This window comes from Aquarana catesbeiana, linkage group LG09, assembly GCF_042186555.1.
Source record: "Aquarana catesbeiana isolate 2022-GZ linkage group LG09, ASM4218655v1, whole genome shotgun sequence".
Lineage (NCBI taxonomy): Eukaryota > Metazoa > Chordata > Amphibia > Anura > Ranidae > Aquarana > Aquarana catesbeiana.
Window position 1 is genome coordinate 98,259,233 of NC_133332.1, and position 20,323 is coordinate 98,279,555.

The following is a 20,323-nucleotide window of genomic DNA, read 5'->3' on the forward strand; positions in this document are numbered from 1 at the left end:
GTTTATTACTGGGTACACATGGGCCGAATGTCGGGAGACGATGGCCCGTTCAAAAAAAAATAACGGCTGACATTCAGCCCGTGTGTATGTCATTCTGTCTGGCAGAAGCCAGCCATTTGGACGTCTTCTGACAGACGAGCATGCTGGAAAACCAGCTGCCGACTGACACCCGATCAGCGCTCGAAGAGAATGATGTTTACCAGATGAGCAGCTGTACCATATGGTAGGTAATACTAAAGCAAAAAAAAAAAGAAAAAATTTGGGGCTCCAATAGATGTCACTAAACATGACTATTAAGAAAAATTAGCATTATGTCCGAGAGCTGCCAGTGGCAGGAAGTAGAGTGGGAAAGTAGTGCTTTTTCAATTTTTAGATTCAGAGAATCCACATTCAGAGGTGATGAGACCTTCATATCAAGGTTCTCCCAAATCTGATAAAAAGACCAAACTTCAAATCTTAAATTCTCAAAACTGCCATGGTACTGTATGTTGTTTTTTTTCACCCCTGGGTGGCTTCAGAGCTTTGGTTCCAAAAACAAGTGAAATTAAAATGACCTTGGCTTTAAATGTATCCCTAACAACTTACCCCAACACTTAGCACTAGGACTTAACCTAGCTTGCAAAATGAACACTTAACCTGGAGCCCAATCCTTATCATAACACTTAAAGCGGAGTTCCACCCAAAAGTGTAACTTCTGCTCATACGCTTCCCCCCCCTCCAGTGCCATATTTGGCATCTTTCGGGGGGGGACCTGTTCTTGACAGGTCCCCTTCCCCACTTGCGGAGACGGGGCCACGGCCCCCTTCTCCTTCCCCTGCCACTGGGCCAATTAGAAAATGCAGCACGCTTTGCGCATGTGCAGTAGGGGACCAGCTGTGAAGCCGAAAGGCTTCACTGCCGGGTTCTCTTACTAGGAATGGCGGCCCCAGCACCCAGGAGTCAATCGGAAGATCGATTGGGGTTCCAACATTGTGGGCTTCCTGGGCAGGTAAGTGCCCTAATATTAAAAGTCAGCAGCTACAGTATTTGTAGATGCTGACTTTATATTTTTATTTTCACCCAGGCTGGACCTCCTCTTTAAGTCTTTTAACCACGTGACTTGGAAGGTTTTTCCCTCCTAATAACCAGATTATTTTTTGCAATTCAGCACTGTGCTACTTTTACTGGCAATTGCTTGGTTATGCAATGCTGTACCCAAATTTTATATAATTTTTTTTTTCACACAAATAGAGCTTTCTTTTGGTGGTTTTAGATCACCACTGCGTTTTTTCTTTTTTGTTATATAAATGAAAAAAGACTGAAAATAAACCAAACAACATTTTCTACTTTCTGTTATAAAACATATCCAATAAAATCTGGTTTTATTTATATATATATATATATATATATATATATATATATATATATATATATATATATGTGTGTGTATATATGTGTATATATATATATATATATATATATATATATATATATATATATATATATTATACGAATGAAAGTGACATTCATAAAACATTCATTGTAGTTGTATCTTCCTGGTTCTTGAGTTTTAAATTACAGTGATTGGTTTACCTGCAGTGAAGGTTGGGTAAATGTCACATTCACTGCTATTTAAATACTCTCTAATCCAGGGGTCTCCAAGCTTTCTAAACAATGGACCAGTTTACTGTCTTTCAGACTAGAGGACTGGATTGCGGCCAGTGGGGGTAGAAATTGTCCTGGTGTCAGTGGGTGTAAACAGTGCTCTGTTTTTGGCGTCAGTGGTAGGAATTATGCTCCATTGTTGGTGTCAGTGGGAGGAATAGTGTCTTGTATCGGGATGGCCAGATAACGGCAAGCAAAGGGCTGCAGTTTGGAGACCACTGCCCTAACCCTTGACTATAAACTTTAACTTAATTCCTAATATTTAAATAATACTAAGACTGTAAAATAATATATACTATAATATCATAATGTTATAATAATATACTGTATACTTATACTATCATAATATAATAATATGAATACCAAATAAATAATCCCTTAAAGTGCACACTTACCTTATTGAGTGTCCGATCTATTCGTTGTTCTCTGAGATCTCTCAGTACTAAGGTTTCGGTGCGAGAAAAAAAACAGTAGTCCGGCGGTGTTCAAGTCCTGATGGGACTGTCATTCTTCTATATCCCTAGCCTGGTCTACACACATTTCAGGTCCTTTGTGGACTTGGCTGCACCTTCAAGCATTGATGGCCTATCCTGTGCAGATCACTACACCAGTATCTTGTTCTGATATTAAAACTTTTAAACAATGAACAGTGAAGCTGTTTTTGTTGGAAATAAAATTCAAGAAAGTTTAAGAAAATACATTTGGCATGGCATATACTAGTTGTATCAGATCCTGGTAGAGGGGAAGCAATATCAATCAGGAGTGGAAGACCCGGCTGTCATGGTGCACGTTGGCACCAATGACAAAGTCAGAAGAAGATGGAGTGTCCTAAAATGATTTTAGGGATTTAGGAGCTAAATTGAGGAAAAGGACCTCCAAGGTAGTATTTTCAGAAATACTACTGGTACCTCAAGCCACACCAAAGAGGCAGAGGGAGATTAGGGAAGTAAATCAGTGGCTGAGAAGCTGGTGTAGAAAGGAGGTGTTTGGGTTGCTGGATAACTGGGCTGACTTTTCAGCTCTGTAGAAGGGACGGACTGCACCTAAATGAGGAGGGTGCCGATCTGCTGGGAGTATAGATGGCCAAAAAGTTAGAGGGGCTTTTAAACTAGGTGACGGGGGGGGGGTCCACATATAAAGATAGCCAGTGTGGAACGTATTTCAGTGGGTAGTATTGGGGGCATTAGTGGTAGGTTGACTAAAACACCTAAACTCATGGTAAGTATAGTAACAAGTCATATTTGCAACCTCAGAACACCCAATAAGGAGATAGTATGCGTCCGCACAAAACTACGAGGCTTGTTCACTAATGGCAGGAGTATGGTGAACAAGATGGGAGAACTAGAGCTGCTACTGTATGAGGAGGAATTAGATTTTGTGGGAATTTCAGAGACCTGGTTCAATAGCTGTCATGATTGGCTGGCCACCATTCAAGGGTATTCCCTATATCACAGGAACGGGGAGGGTAAAAAAGGGGGAAGGGTATAGCCTGTATATCAAAAATGATATACAGGTGAATGTAAGGGAAGAGATCACTAATGGAGCAAGGAAAGAGGTGGAATCCTTATGGGTAGAGTTACAAAGGGAGGAAAACAAGGAGAAAGTAATACTGGCAGTATGCTATAGGCCCCCTAACCTGAGGGAGAAGGGGGAGACAGACCTCCTATCACAGTTTGGAATGGCAACAAGGATGGGAAGTGCCAATATAATGGGGGATTTTAATTATTCAGACATAGCCTTGGCGGAAGGAACCACGCATTCATCTAAGGCTTGCCATTTCTTAAATGTCTTACAGGACAATTTCATGGGTCAGATGGTAAATGCACCAACAAGAAACAAAGCGTTACTAGACCTACTGATTACTAACAATACAGACTTGATCGTGGATGTAGAAATACGGGGCACACACACAGGTTGGACTTGATAGACTTTTATCTTTTTTCAACCTTACCAACTATGTAACTGTGTTGTTACTCTTTGGGGCTTGTGTTAACTGGTTTTGGGCTTGTGTCCATTTGAACATACAAAGAAAATCTGAAAATATGGACCTTGAGAGTCTCTTCGAGAGGAGAACACTGATACTTTCAAATTAGGATCTACCTTTCACTGTCCTTTAACTGTTCAACAGTATTGGTAGAAATTGAAACGCCACAACACTGCTCATGGGTCCACCACCACTATCTTTCCAGTTTTGTAAGTAATTAAACTGAAATTCCATACTGTTGCTCAATAGTCCAGATACAGCTCTTATTCCAATGAAGGTTAGATGAACAATCAAATAGCTACCCTTTTGATTGTTCGTCTAGCCTTTACTGAAACAAAACTGGATCTGCACTATTGAGCAGCAGTGTGAAACTTCAATTCCTATTTATACTGTAGTACATTTCAAACCAAGAAGATGGTGTAGCTCCTCTGGGTTTAAAAGCTGCCTGCCCGGTAATCAGATCACCTACACCAACATCATTGCAATACAGTTTTATAGCAAAGCCAAAAGGATAACCTGACAGGTCCAGCATCTTACCACTTTCATAAGTAATTTAACTGCTCAAAACTGAAAGCTGAATTCTGTCTGCTGTGGGTAAATGAATATCTCTGCAGCTTTAGGTGGTATTAACCCCCAAAAATGTAATATGTTGTTTATCAATCCTTAACCACTGGCCCACTGGGCACTTTCACCCGCTTCTTGCCCAGGCCAATTTTCAGATTTCAGCACTGTCACATTTTGAATGACAATTAAGTGGTCATGCAACACTGTACCCATATGAAATTGTTTATATTTTTTTAGACAGATAGAGCTTTCTTTTGGTGGTATTTAATCACCACTGTGTTTTGTTTTTTTGTTTTTTTGCTGAACAAATGAAAAAAGACTGAAAATTTTGAAAAAAAAAACAATTTTACTCCTTCACTGATCTGGCGCAGATGAGGCTGCACTGATGGGCACTTATGAAGCTGAACTGATTGGCGGCACTGATGGGCACTGATTGGCAGCACTGATGGGTACAGAATGGCAGCACTTGTGGGCACTTTTGGGGCTGCCTGATCATCAGGACACTGATGATCAGTGCCCTGATTAACAGTGTAGATGTCCCCTGTGTGGATTTGCTGGTTATTGGCTCTCCTCTACTCACGCGTTGCCGATAACCGGCAAATACTGTTTACGCTGTGATCAGCTGCAATTGGAAACAGCTGGCCACATGGTAAAGAGTCACTCTGATTGGCTCTTTATTCCAATCTATGATCAGCTGATCGATCACAAATCCATGCCGATGTGCGCTGCAAAGAGGGGCATGGAAAGCACGATCACGTGAGGACATCCATAGACGCCCTCCTGGCAATGTGAGCCCATGCTGTAGCGCTCGTTTGGCTATAGCGTGAGTGGGAGGTGGTTAAATGTGGTTGCTGCATTAGTTTCTTTTTTAGGATGTTTCTCTTTTCTTTTTACCTGATGATCCGGCTATTAACACACTTTCTGTCTTAGGGTATCTCCACTCTAAGGGCCCTTTCACACTGGGGCGAGGGCGACGTCGGCAGTAAAACGCCGATATTGTAAGTGGCGCTTTACCGTCGGTATTCGGCTGCTAGCGGGGCGGTTTTACCCCCCACTAGCGGCCGAGAAAGGGTTAAAAACCACCGCAAAGCGCCTCTGCAGAGGCGCTTTGCCAGCGGTATAGCCGTGCTGTCCAATTGATTTCAATGGGCAGGAGCGGTGAAGGAGCGGTATATACTCCGCTCCTTCACCGCTCCGAAGATACTGCTAGCAGGACTTTTTTTCCTGTCCTGCCAGCGCACCGCTCCAGTGTGAAAGCCCTCGGTGCTTTCACACTGGAGAGACAGCAGCGGCTGTTTCGGGTCGGTTTGCAGGCGCTATCATTAGCGCAATATTGCCTGCAAACTGCCCCAGTGTGAAACGGCCCTAAAAGGAGGAGCAACAGAGACACCTTTGGACAACAGCATTGTTTGAGGGAAGGGCAGTGTTAATGCACTAGCAGATTTAAATGATCTTGAATAACAAATTAAAGCTGAACTCCAGCTAACACTTTATAAGCAGTTACAGCAACAATTCTCCTTTTGGGGTAAAGGTTTTAAATAGATGAAAAAAAGCTGTAAACACCTGTGCCACTTTTGCTGGACAGCTTGGGTTAAAGAAAGTTGGCTGTAATCATAAAACTAAAAAAGAAAACAAATGTAGCCATGACATCTAAGAATTGATAAGTTGTAATATAATACATTTTTGGGGGGTTTATATCGCTTTAAAGAGAGTTATGGTATTAAAATATGTCAGACTAGTTCATTCCATGGGATTGCTTAATGCGTGTTGTATGCTAAAAAAAGGGAAGTCTATCTAAAATAGAAACAATTCTGCTAATACTCCGGAAAACCATTGTTTTAAAAGAGAAACCAGCATTAGGGGAAAACTTTTCTCCAGAATCAGAGATTACAGTTTTGTTTTCTTTCACAAAGAAGCTGAGGATTTTCTGAGTCACAGTGAAGAGGTGTTCAGATGTACGTAGGAGGCTGTAGGTCATAAGAGATGATATGATAATTCAAGTTTTTCTGCTCCTAGAAGCTAAATAGTGACCCAAAAGCTCTCTGAAGGGGGTGCAAATCCTTGATGTCCACCGCTGAGAGTGCTGGTCTGGAAGGGAGCTCGTCCAGGCTCCTGTGATTGCTATGTGCAAAAGAAAGGTCTCCCTATGGCCGCATATCTGGACAATCCCAGAAATCAATAGTAAGTGGCAACTTCAGCCTGGACTCCGGCTAGGCCACGCCCCCAACACATTTCGCTCCGCCCCCTCGGAGCTTAATCATGTGGATGGAGATCCCAGGCATAATGGGTAGTTGTTATACATCATGGGCTGTCACTGTAAATGAAAAAAGGAATGTCGGGTGTGTGCGGATCTGATATAAAGTTGTATGAAAAACATAGCAAGTCTGAATTTAGAGTAATCAGACTGCAAAGACCTATAAAGTTAAAAAAAAAAAAAAAACAGTGTTTAAAGTAATCTTAGGCCTCATGTACACTGCTGCTGCTAAACGGACGTTTAGGAGCAGTTGGGCGTTTTTCAATTGCCCCTGAACTCTCCTCTATGTTATCTTATCTGTCCATGTACACAGGGTCGTTTATAGTCGTTTCTAGGCAGCTGAGTTTAGTGGGAATTTTTTTGAACGCAAAAAAACTTCATTCAGAAGCTGAGCTTACAGGCATTTCAAGCGCCAAGTTCGTCTAAACGCAGTAACTTGCGGTCACTGAAATAAAGAGCAGGAAACAAAAATGCAAAACCTCCCCCCTCCCAAAAACCCGATTAAAAATATTTTTTGTACTGCTGTTTACAAACAACTTGAAAAGATGTATAAGAAAAAAACTTTTTTAGCTGGGTCTAAAAAAAAATCAAATAATTTAAGTGGTTGTATACCCTTTTTTTTCATTTTTTTTTTTTTTTGAACTTTAATACTTTTTATTGATAATTTTAAAAGAAGAGGGAAAAAACATTAAAGAGAGTTGGCGGGTAAAATATACAACCAACTCCATAATACAGTATATACAATAGATAAGCGGAGCTCTGCGAGTTTTCACTGCATTTCGCATTGTTTAATTCCTATACACATAATATTGCGCAAGACCCATTTTCACCCTTTTCCAATCCCCAACCCCCCCTCCCATCCCCCCCTCCCATCCCCCCCTCCCTCCCCCCATCCCCCCCTCCCTCCCCCCATCTCCCTCCCCCCCTCTCCAATCGATCCCCCCTCCCGCCCTCCCCCCCAGCATTTAGCGATCACACACTTATTGTTGACACTAAGGTTTATTCTATTTAAAATTAACCTATACCATAGCAGGTTTTATTTATTCTTTATCTTATTATCCGAGTCTGGGCGCCTTAAGGCTTCATTCCCCATTCTCCTACTAACGCTTCTTCGGGTTTACAGTAAATACTAAAAGAGGTGTTGGGTGCTCATCTCTTGTATCCAGGGCCTCCATATTTTAATGAACTTATTATAGCTACCTTTTCTAGTGTGTATGGTCTTTTCTGTCCAAACCAAAGAGTTCATGGTCCTGAGCCAATCCTCTGGGGTTGGGGGTGTTGCAGATAGCCAAGATTGCGCTATAAGCTGTCTTGCTTGATATAAGCACTTCACTATAGCGGTAATTATGTTGGGGCTCCCCGTATCTCCCCTTACCAGCCCCAAATTACACACCTTAGCTTCTAATTCCACTTTAACTTTGAACCTAAAGTTTATAGTTTTTACAATCTCGGGCCAGTATCTTGCTAATTTTGGACATCTCCACACCATATGGATAAGATCTCCTATCCCTGAACATCTAGGGCACTTATCATCTGGTCTACGGCCAAACCTATACAACCTCTTAGGAGTGTAATACACCCTATGTAGCAGGAAGAGGTGCGAGGCCCTCTGCGACGGAGACCTTCGGGCCATGTTCCAAGATTCTTTTCCACTGGCAGTCCGTCAACTCCCCCACATACGCCTCCCACCTCTCCCTGATCCCTGAAGCTGTTTGTGTGGTTATCATTTTATCCACTAACTGCACATACACGGCTGCAATCAAACCTTTAGTGGTTTTGACTTTAACTATTTTATTGAGGAGTGGTGCCCTACACAGCTCCATGGGGCAGGTCCTGAATTGGACACCCAGTGCGTGCCTGATCTGTAGGTAACTGTAAAATGTGTTATACGGGACTTCATATTCTGTTCTCAGATCTAAAAAGGATTTCACATTATTATCCCTAACCAAATGGGCTAATCTAGTTATACCATGACGTTCCCATATATCATTCTTTTCAACAGTTAATAGCTCCTGCAGGAATTTATTATGCCATATGGGTGAAAACATGGTGATGCCCTTATACCCCATGGTCTTCTTCACTGCCTGCCAGGTTTTGATTACTAGCTTGTGTGTTGGCAATGTTCGCTGAAGTGTGCCTGCCTCCAGTGCTTCCACAAGGGATTTGTGCGGATTACCCTCTAGCATGATTTTGTTGCTAGCATGCATTTCTCCCGGAGAATCGCACCCCCCAATATGCTGTAATTGGGCGGCCAGGTAGTAGCTATAAGGGTGGAGGGCTGCCATTCCCCCCTTGCTAGTAGGGCCCTGCAGTGTTTGCAGACTGATCCTAGCCTGTCCTTTTTTCCAAATTAATTCCCGGAACAGAGAACTTATTTTTAAGAACCACTTTCTCCCGATCCATACAGGGGAGTTATGGAGGGTGTACAATAATTGCGGCAACCATATCGTTCTGATCAGGTTCGTTCGTCCCGCCATCGACAGGGGGAGTCGGCACCAGATATCGCATTTTTTTTAAAGTTTTTCAAGTAAAGGGACCAGGTTGTCTCGGATATATTGATTAGGGTCATTAGACATTACTACTCCCAGGTACCTCATTTTATCTGCTATTTTTAACCCGGGTGTACCGTCAGGGAGGGGACTAATAATTGGATCAATCTGTAGGAGCGTTGATTTCTCCCAGTTGACTACAAGACCCGAGATCCTCCCAAACCCTTCTACCAACTGCATCGTTCTTACTAAAGATGGTCCTGTATCGCCCAAAAAAACCAGAACGTCGTCGGCGTAAAGCGTGATCTTTTCCTCCCCATTTTTCCTCTTGAAGCCCTGTATTCCGGTTGAGCTTCTCACGGCCTCTGCCAGTAGCTCCATTGCCAGGGCAAATAGCAGGGGTGACAACGGACACCCCTGCCTTGTGCCCCTCTCGAGCGGTAGACTTTCTGAATATTCATTATTAATCTTTAATCTGGCGGTTGGACGGTTATATAGAACTTTTACCAAATTGATAAATAGGGGGCCAAAACCGAATCTCTCCATTATTTCCCAAAGGTACCCCCATTCCAGGCTGTCAAATGCCTTGGCTATGTCCAAGGACATGACAGCTCTGGAGTCCCCGCTTTCCACTGGGGTCTGGAGATTCAGGTATGCCCTTCTAATGTTTACACTAGTAGCTCTGTGGGGGATAAACCCTGTCTGGTCTGCGTGTATCAATTTTGCAATACATTTACTTAATCTAGTTGCTAATACCTTTGCCAGGATTTTAATATCCGAGCAGAGCAGTGAGATCGGTCTATATGACGATGCTTCCAATTGGTCCTTCCCTTCTTTTTGTATGAGTACAATGTTAGATTCTGTCATCGAATCAGGTAGTCTACCCTCTGCAACCGCCCCCTCCAATGTCCTCAAGAGGACGGGGAGCAAAGCCTCCCCGTAGTACTTATAGATCTCAAGGGGCAACCCATCAGGGCCTGGGGATTTGTGATTAGGCATATCTGCCACTGCATTTTTTAACTCCTCTAGCCGTTATTGGGGATTCTAAGTTGATCCTATCAGTTGCAGAAAGGGTCGGCAGTTCGACACCCTCAAGGAATTTATCCACCTCACCCCTCCCCACATCCCTTTTTGATTTATAAAGAGCACTATAGAAATCAAAGAATATCTCCTTAATCTTCACAGGGTCAGGTGTAATTTCCCCACTTGGGGACCTAATCGTAGAGATTATTGAGGAAGGAGAATTAGTACTAGCCAGTAAAGCCAGCATTCGGCCCACTCTTTCCCCTTCCTCAAAACATCTCTGTCTCTGGAAAAGTCTTCTGTTCTCAGAATTTCTGGTTATTACCTCTTTATACTCCTGTTGCTTCCTAATCCATAACTCCCGCTTTCCTGGGCTAGGAGCCAGCACATATTGTCTTTCTAGCTCCATCACCTCATTTCTAATTTGCTCTCCCTGTGCTTTTGATCTCTTCTTTACCCTTGTTATGTGTTGGATTAGAAGTCCCCTTAGAAAGGCCTTTAAAGAATCCCAAACCACCCCTGTTGATGCAGTTCCTGAGTTGTAGGCTATGAACTCTTTTAGGCTGAGAGATATTTCTTCCGCTCCCCCTATTACCTCTAACCATACTGGGTTTACTGTCCATGGTCTCTGTATTTGTCTATCGTGAATGTTCACTACTAACTTCAGGGGTGAATGATCTGATATCCCTCTTGGGCGGTATTCTACCTTGTTCACTAGCGAGTGTACTTCTTTATTACCTATTGCTAAGTCTATACGAGATAATGTGCAGTGTGTTCTTGAATAGCAAGAATATTGCCTGTTACTTGGGTTACGGATTCTCCAGAGATCGCACCATCCGATCTCCTCCAAGAACTGAGCTAGCCTTCCCTCCCTCAACCTTTCCGTCCGCGTTACAGAGGGAAGCCTATCTTGGCGGCTATCGAGGACCGCATTGAAATCTCCCACCACTATCATCGGGGTACTCGCCTTCTTCTCCATATATTCTAGCAAACAATGCAGGATCTCCAACTTAAATGGTGGGGGGGGGGGGGTATATATAGGTTAGCTATTACAAATGCTCTACCTTCTATCAAGCAAAAAATGTAACGACCCAATGTATCGATTTTGACATCCCTGCAGGAGAACGCTATCCCTTTTTTAACCAATATACTCACTCCCCTTGAGTAAGAGGAGTAGACTGAGTGAAATTGTGTTTGAAATCTTTTGTCCTTCATTAATACTGACTCGTTAGTCAGGTGTGTCTCCTGCAAGCATATCAGCCCGGCACGATGGGACTCCAGCTCTAGAAAAACCGCGGCTTTTTTAGCGGGATTACCCATACCCCTGATGTTCCAAGAGCTTATTACAGCTGTTCTAGGCATCAGGAAAAAAAGTAATATATATAAAGAAAAAAAAACAAAAGAAACATAACTAAGCTAGTTAAAAATCCAAAAAAGGAAAAAATTAAATCTGGAAGAGGGGGTGGTCTCGCAACATCTACCTTGAGTGATACAATATACAAGCCACCCCTTTGCCCAAACCGCCCAATCAAACGTGTCAAGTTTCTTGCTATGTAATTTATCAATTGATTCATCTCTACCGTGACTTCAAACTCACCCAACTGTATTATTGCTATAAACAGAGATGAGAGGAGTGGGGGGGGGGGGGGGGACATCTGTTTCCCCTCTCCCAGACCTCCCCATCCTCATAAATTCCTTTTCTTTTCTTGTGCATGTGAGAATAACTCAAAATCTTATGTGTCTTTTTTCCGCTTTCCCACCCCTGCTTCAGCATAGCATGACAATTAAATCTCTCGTACAAAACAACTGACCCTACACCCAGCATACCCCCCTCCCTCTCCCCGTGCCTACTTCGGCTAGCCCTAGGGGCATTTTTTGTGACCTTTGTGTACCCTTCATCCCATTCTAACCCATACCTTCACACCCACTCTATCAATAACCATACCCCCTAGTTTCCTCTGTTCGCCCTTTTCTCCCTCCCCCCACCCCCCTTAATCCCAATCTCCTAAGGAGAAGTGTCACCAAAACAACAACAACAAACAAAGAATCAACCCACAACCTCAACCGTGTACCATCTTCCCTTGAAAGCATTCACCTTCCAGCCCCTTTCCCTCCAACCCCTGCTGAAAAAAAAAAAAAACAAAAAAAACAAAAAACACGGTTTAGGAGATATTCACTTTGCATGCAGCCGTTGATGTCAGCGGCGCATGCGCTGTGAAGGTCCGGCGGATGCTGCCAGACCTTGCTGGAAATAAGTCTCCCGCGTGCATGCGGCCACTCAGAGCACCAGAGCCGCGAACCCGGAAGTCACGCCGAGGGGGAAATGTCAGCTTCCTCGGGGGTGACCCCAGGATAAGATGCCAACGCCTCGTTCTAAGGTAAGTAATTCATAATGAGCTAGTATGCAGTGCATACTAGCTCATTATGCTTTTGCCTTACAGTTTTAAAAAAATAAAAATAAATTGTGTGGGTATACAACTGCTTTAAGTAAGTGCCGGTTCACACAGGGGCGACTATTTGCATACCAATTAAGGACTGCCGGTTCTGCCTACTTAATTCAGTATACTGAATTGTTCAGATCACAGGCTCTACTCAGTATTGCATCAGCACTGCTAACCACCCCTCCAGGCTCAGTCATTCTAGCCCATTACTAGCTCCTAGACACACTTCCCATTTCCCACCTTCCCCCCACTTCAATTGGACTAGCCTGCAGTCATTCAGTCACATTTAGGATATGGGGATTATATAATATCCCCCATTACTGAAAATAATTTCATGATTCGCATCCGCCTGACTGCTGGCTAATACAATCCGTCCGGACAGTGTTCTGTGTTTTCATGTATTGTCCCATGTTTGTCCTGTTTGTTGATTTAGTTCATGGCCATCTCTTCAATGTCCACCATTGGACGTGATTGGTTTTTAAAAATACTGCACTTTTCCAGTTCCACTCTTTTTGATACATGTTTAAGTATTTGATTGTTTCTAAATAAATTTGTCAATTTTTTCATACCTTTGGTTTGATCAATTTTGTTGATAAAAGTAACCCCTAACCTAGTTCTCTCTATACCGGGTAACCACCCCTTTTTTTTACACATATGTCTATGGTTACAGCAACAGACACCCTTTTTAGGTGAACGATCTTACCGGTCTTATATTATATCTGACCATCATTAGGTGATAGCTTGCTCCCTCCCTATCCCACCTTCCCTTTCCCTATACCTTGGTGATATCAGTGAGGCAGAGGTAGGGCTATCTTATGGACACAGAGAGCCGCTTTAGAAGCAAGCATGCACCAGTGCCCCCATAGCAAGCAGCTTGCTATGGGGGCACGCGGCAAAGGGAAGGGACCCTAGAAGAGGACGATTGGGGCTACTCTTTGCAAAACTAGAGCAAGTAAGTATAATATTTTGTTATTTAAGGAAGTCTAGAATTTAAAGACTCAAGAGGAATTCATTATAAAAGGGTCAATGCAACATTGATTGATTTAGGTTTTGAGTGGAGTTGCCTTTGCATGGATGTTAGTCAGATTTACAGGTCTATCACTCCTGGTGATTACCACCCTCCAATTACATTCTTTTTCCTTTGTCAAACCCAACCTCCTGTTTTCTTCTGACAGATGATGTTATGGAGTTAATCAGCAATGATTCTGTAAATACAAGACCACAGAACGATATGGTCTCTTTTCCTTTGTTACCGGATCATGTTCCATGTGGTGGTCTCCTTGATACAGTTACCATCAACCAATACCCAGCAGAACCAACTGTTTCTTCTGAATGGCAACCATGCCAGACCTCTGCACTACCCACCCTGATAATCAAGGAACAGCCAAAGCAGCGGGGGATGCGCTTCCGGTATCAGTGCGAGGGGAGGTCTGCCGGCAGCATCCTGGGGGAAAGCAGCACTGATCAAACCAAGACCCTTCCTGCAATACAGGTGAGGACATTGGTCACACATTATACTCTTGTGACGTCACTAATATGAGTTCCAGAACTCAATATATATTTTAATTATTGACACTTATTACACAAATGCATCAGAATGTGTTTTTTCTGAAATTAAAATTAATATAATAAGTAAAGTTTCATTTCCTAGCATATACCGTAAGTGCTGTGATGTCCAAATGGTACCCCATACAATAAACAAGTATGCAAAAAAGCAAAACCAAAATTTACATACCTCTGGAAAAAACATGTAAAAATACTTATACTTGCACTGAAATTATTATATTTGACTTTTTAAAGTGTGTCAAAAGCTAAAAAAAAAAAATGTTTCATATTGCTTATGGTAGAACTGGTTAAACCCATTAGTATTCTCATATGTGTTCTATTGGAGAGTCTTTCCTTTTTTTTCCTATACTTTAGAAACAATAGGAAGTGAAAAGTAATCTCTCTAATAAAAGAAACCTGTTTAATACTTCTGGGAATCCATTCGAGTAACTGGACTGGACTAAATTTTGAAGGGTCTATGAACGAAATTAGTTGACTTAAAGAGGTATTAAATCCAAAAGCAAACATTTAATCTAATGCAGCTTACCAAATCTTAGATGGCTGCATTCGTTTTAGCTTTTAGGCTTTATTTCGTTTATTTTCACCTGGTGATAATGCAAGTAATTTGGAAGTAGAGACAAACCATTTACAACTGACATGGTTTCTTACGATGATCAGCTTTTATTTATTTATGTAAAGCCTTTATCCTAAAAGGAACAAAACTGTTGTAACTGCTAAAGAAGTGTTAGCTGAAGTTCAACTTCAGTTTGTTAGTGTATCTAAACCTGCTAGTACATCTAATACTCTCCTCCGCCCAGACTGATAATGCTGCTGTCCAAAGGTGTCCATGTGTTTCTTCATGTAGAATGGAGGCATTCTAGAGCCGGCTGGATGACAGCTCTTGCCAACCTGTGATGACCTGAGGAAACCCCATGAGAAATTCTTCATTGATGATCATTATCCTTATAATCTTTTTTCTTTATTTTCTATTGCTAACAAACACCTCCTCCAGGCTATCTAAAATTGAGGGCTTGAGGAAGAACACCCCTGTTTACACGCTGTGTATTTGTGCTCTCCATACAGGAAGGACTAGGAAAAGTGTGTTGTTATTGCCCGTAGTTGGATGAAATATCAAATTCACTGTCTGCCAAGTAACTGAGAGTCACAAATCCCACTGACCTTCAGCGGAAACCTGCAAGAAGTAGGCGGTGGGGGGGGTTAAAAATCAACTAGTTAAACAACATCTTATAAGTGACGACCACAGAACAGTGGGATATTGTATTGTTCTGCTCATTGCCTTTAAAAAGAAACTGTGCCCAGGAAAATGGGAATCAGAGGGTTTACCATGCCTTGAGCCAAAGCATAGATCACCAGCACACCATGGTTCTTCGAGATAATGTCCAAACCTTTGTTAGAATGATCACGTTACAGCAGTGATGGTGGGTCGGGGTGCCACTTTATCAGGAGGTGGACATCTTGGTAGAGGCAGGACTTTGCTCCCGCTTGTCAGAACGTCCAGCAACGATGCCTAGGCACCCTTACATACAAGGAAGTGTACTATTTTCAGGTAGAATTCCAAGCATAATGTAGATTTTTATATTTTTTTTTTTTATAGGTATTTTGAGGCACAATAAACATTTCTAGATGTTCCCTATAACACACCAAATATCATCAAGTTCAGTTCCACTTTAAAGGAAACTTGCCATGTGAGAACTATGTACAGGAGGTGGCCATTGATGGCCTTCTACTAGACTTAATATTTACATCTCTGCTGACCCATGGTATGTATCCAGATGAGGAGTTCTGACTTGACTTGTTACATACTTGTTCCAGATCAGTGCCTTAAGACGGTTCAAATCTCTGCTGAACCAGCTGAGATTTGAACAATGTATGGGTAGGTTGAATATACCCAAATTGATCGACCGATCAACTTGAGTACAACCAGCCTGCTGGATTTTACATGTGATTGTTGCTAGAGGCTGTTATAGCTGATTGCAATAATCACTGTGTTTTCCCGGTAGAGATGGTTTCCCTCTCTATCCCCACTCTACCCCCCCTGGAAGAACACATTGGCTTCGCGGGAAGGATTCCTCTGTCAACACTGTCTATGGTTGCAGGAAGGAAATTTGCTCCATCTATGGCCGGCCGTAGAGATTATTGACACCAGAAGCAGTAACAAGCATTGCTCAACAGTGGATGCCTCAATATTGTTCTCATGACAGTTTCATGGCATGGGTTTCCCATTCAATTTGCTTTCCCTTAAAAGTTAGATTACTTAAACATTTGATTAAAGGCCTGATTGCTTTGGATATATTCAACAACCTGCCAGGACATGCTGACTTCTGCAGTTTCGGAAGAACCAGAGTGAGCTGTAAATTATAAAAGGTTGGCAACAGGTGGCAGAGAGCCTCTGCCTGCTCTATAGAAAGAGATTGTTTGGCAACGTGACTTATCGTGATTTAATTTTCTGCTGTATTAGTTACACACTTTCTTCTGAGCACAGATAGTGATTGATGAGATTTGTACAGCTCAACCTTTCTTGGAAAGTACCTAAGATTTCCCACATCCCAGCAGCCTCATCACACCTGTCACCTCCTTGTTTTGTTGCTGTAGCTGTTAAACTGCGAGGCGATCCGGGAAGTCCATATTAGCGTCTGCCTGGTTTGGAAGGACCCTCCATATCGTATCCACCCACACGCCCTTGTGGGGAAAGACTGTCATGATGGCATCTGTGAAGTCATACTGCACCCAAATGAAGGAGAGACTGAACATTGGTGAGCTGAATGTTAATGATAACACACAAAGCAATACCGACTGGTTCATTACCTAATTGTCACACACATGTTCTTAAAGCTGAACTCCAGGCGGGCAGCTAAAGATGCAGACGAAATACATGTGTTTTATCTGCCAAATGATTAGTATTTCTGTCCATCCAGCTCTGATATTTACACAGCTCTGTGACAGAGCACATTCCGGTCTAGCAGGACAGGAGGCTAGATTTTTGGTACTGCACGTAGATAACAGATCTTGTTCTTCCCCAGCCTGTGACTAGACAGTGAAAGGAGAAGCAGCAGACTGATGAGATTATCTCTCTGTCACTTTGCGCTCTCCTCCATCCAACTTGTTCTTTGTTTGTACATGAGCAATGCAGTACACCTGACTGGCGTCTTTTCTGCTTTCCCCTCTTTGTCTGAGCTCTGCTGCTTGATAGACTGCAAGTGGCTGACACCAAGTCCATTTTGAGCACTCAACTACTTGCATTTTAAAAAACACATTTACTTGCCACTATGACTTCAGAGATTGTATTCTGTAACTGTTGTTCTTGTATTTGTTTTTATGTTTTCCTAAAAAAAATCATCTCAATAAAAACGATTGAACCAGAAAAAACACATTTAATGATTATATTAATCACACCCCCCCCACCGGTAATGTACTGTGGTCGAGCAGCTGGTGTAGGCAAATCAACGTACCGGTACATCGCCGATGACTTCCGGGTTTAGGGTGTATGCATGTACCCCACCCAGCACCCACTGTGATTGTACATAGTAGGAGCCAGTCAGAAAGTCCCAGCCAATGATTCACACCCAGGACCTGCTGATTGGCTGCATACATTCACAGCCCAGAGCTCTGTGTTGATAAACAACACAGAGCTCTGTACAGGTGGAGCGATCTGTCGGTTTCTCATTCCTGCAAAGCAGGGATGCAAAATTGAGAGATCTCTTAGGAAAAGCAGCACACCTTACACATAGTTGGGCACACATTTAACCCCTTGATCACCCTAGTTGTTAACCCATTCCCAGCCAGTGTCATTAATACAGTGACAGTGTAGAGTATCAGTGATCACTGTATTAATGTCACTGGTGATGTCAGTGGCAGTTAAATCAGTTCCCCCCCAGTGTCAGGTTGCCCGCCGCACTATTGCAGTCCCATTATAAGGCGCAGATTACCGCCATTAGTAGTATATATTAAGAAAAGAAAACTCCAGTATATATACTATAAAGTTCTATTAGTGTGGAAAAAAATAGATGGAAATTTGGTTTGTGTACAGCATTGCATGGCCGTGCAATTACCAGTTAAAGTAGCGCAGTGCTGAATAGCAAAAAATGACCTGGTCATGAAGGGGGTAAAATCTTCCGGAGCTCAAGTGGTTAATGAATATAGAGCTGCATTAAATGTGCTTCTTTTGTATCTGCACGGAGTTCAGCTTTAGGGCCCTTTCACACTGGCGCGGTTTGCAGGCGCTATTGCGCTAATAATAGCGCCTGGAAACCGACCCGAAACAACCGCTGCTGTTTCTCCAGTGTGAAAGCCCCGAGGGCTTTCACACTGGAGCGATGTGCTGGCAGGACGGGAAAAAAAGTCCTGCTAGCAGCATCTTCGGAGCGGTGAAGGAGCGGAGTGTATACCGCTCCTCCACCGCTCCTGCCCATTGAAATCAATGGGACAGCGCGGCTATACCGCCGGCAAAGCGCCTCTGCAGAAACACTTTCCGGTGGTTTTTAACCCTTTCTCGGCTGCTAGCGGGGGGTAAAACCGCCCCGCTAGCGGGCGAATACCGACGGTAAATCGCCGCTTACAATAGCGGCGCTTTACCGCCGACGCCGCCCCAGTGTGAACGGGCCCTACCCTGGGTTCACACTAGTGCGATGCGGGAACCAGTGCGATTACAATGCTGGTTCCCGCATCGCTCCTCTCCCGCAGGCAGTTCACACTGCCTTGTGCAAACCGCTGCAGGTGTCACTAACAAAATTAATGGCATCCCAAGGTTAGTTCACAGATTGCAGTGCGAACTGTGAACTCGCACAGGAATCGGATCGCATAGGTGAGAACACCCATGCGATCCGATTCTAGTGTGGGGAAAAACAAGTCCCTGCACTATTTTCTGTGCGAATCCAATGAGAGTTCAGCCATAAAAATGTATGGCTGAACTTGCATTGCTCAGAGATCGCATGTGATTGGCACCGCAGTGCGGGTGGCAATCACATGCGATCTCTGAGATCACAGCAGTGTGAACCTGGGCTTAAAATGTTAATAATACTGCCTCTTCTTATGAACGCATTGATCCTTGACTAAGAGACCAAGCTCCAGCATTTCTCAGTGATGTTAGAATTTGCTGCAGACACACAAAAACTCCTATTGGCCTATTACTATGATGGAGTGCTTCAGTGGCCAATAGAAATGTAAATGAGGCAGGACAGAGAAGGACTGTAGCTTTCAGTGACAATGGCCTGGGATTTGTCTGGAAATTACAGGGTTTTAGAGGCTTCTGAAGCTACGCTAAGAAACAACTAGTTATCTGTACTTCAAACCTGCAGATGTTTTTTGTCTCTTTAAACACAAATCAGCACTAGAAACGGACATGTTCCCGTAAAATGTATTCAAAATGGTTCAGCAAGAAATGTTTTTACCCTGTTCGGATCAATAAGATGTTTTCCCAATGTCCCCATGTATGTTGGCGGTGCGGGAAGGAAACTCTTCTTCACATCTTTCGGTCCTGCCACTCGCTACATGCCTTTTGGTCAAAAGGTGCGTCACATCACTCGTCATCCACTGATCACGTTATACCGTGGGACCTAGCGTTCTTTCTTCTGTATCATTACCAGAACTCGACGAGGACCTATAGACGTTCTATTGTACCAATTTTACTTGCCGCTGCGAAAGGCTGCACACCGCTCCATTGGAAGCAGTCGCAAGCACAGTCGATCTCCGTTTGGCTGATGAAAATCTCAGAAATTAATGAACTGGGGGACCTGGTGTCAACAGACAGGGGGCGTTGGGACAAATTCCTCAAGAAGTGTTTTTTCCTGGCACAAATTAAATTTTCAGATGAGCACCCTTTCCTGTTGGGCTGAACTGTCCTTTTGGGACATCTGGAGGTTGTATTGCTGGTCTGCATAGTACGGAGGGTGGCCGCTGGCCTTGTTTATCTTCGCACTCCTCCCTCTTTCTTTCCCCCATTCTCTCCCCCACCCCCCCTTTTTTTTCTAGTTCTTCTTTTTTGCATTTTAATATTTCTCCAAAAGAAATAGAAAAAAATAAAAATAACCACAGGGTACAGAGACAACCGAATGCATAGTCCCCTTGTTTCCGAGGGGGAATCTGTGATTACTTCAGAGCCCAGATGGGTTCTTGCTGTTATAGTGGATATTACTTCTTATTGTGATCAGATTACACAGGTGTATGACCTCCCGCTGTTGAACACTTTTTCTTACCTATTGTTATTCCATCTGTATATACCGTGTATATATCTATATATAGTATCTCACAAAAGTAAGTACATCCCTCACAAATTTTGTAAGTATTTTATTATATCTTTTCATGTGACAACACTGAAGAAATGACACTTTGCTACAATGTAAAGTAGTGAGAGTACAGCTTG

General features: G+C 43.0%; 1 protein-coding gene across 1 annotated transcript in view; it reads left to right on the forward strand.

The window, feature by feature from the left end:
• Positions 1–20,323, forward strand: part of RELB (RELB proto-oncogene, NF-kB subunit) — an 80,148-nt gene that overhangs the window by 35,053 nt on the left and 24,772 nt on the right. The window contains exons 3-4 of the mRNA XM_073599041.1: positions 13,575–13,891; positions 16,558–16,718. Coding sequence (XP_073455142.1) covers positions 13,575–13,891; positions 16,558–16,718 — 478 coding nt within the window. The remainder of the gene's footprint in view (positions 1–13,574; positions 13,892–16,557; positions 16,719–20,323) is intronic.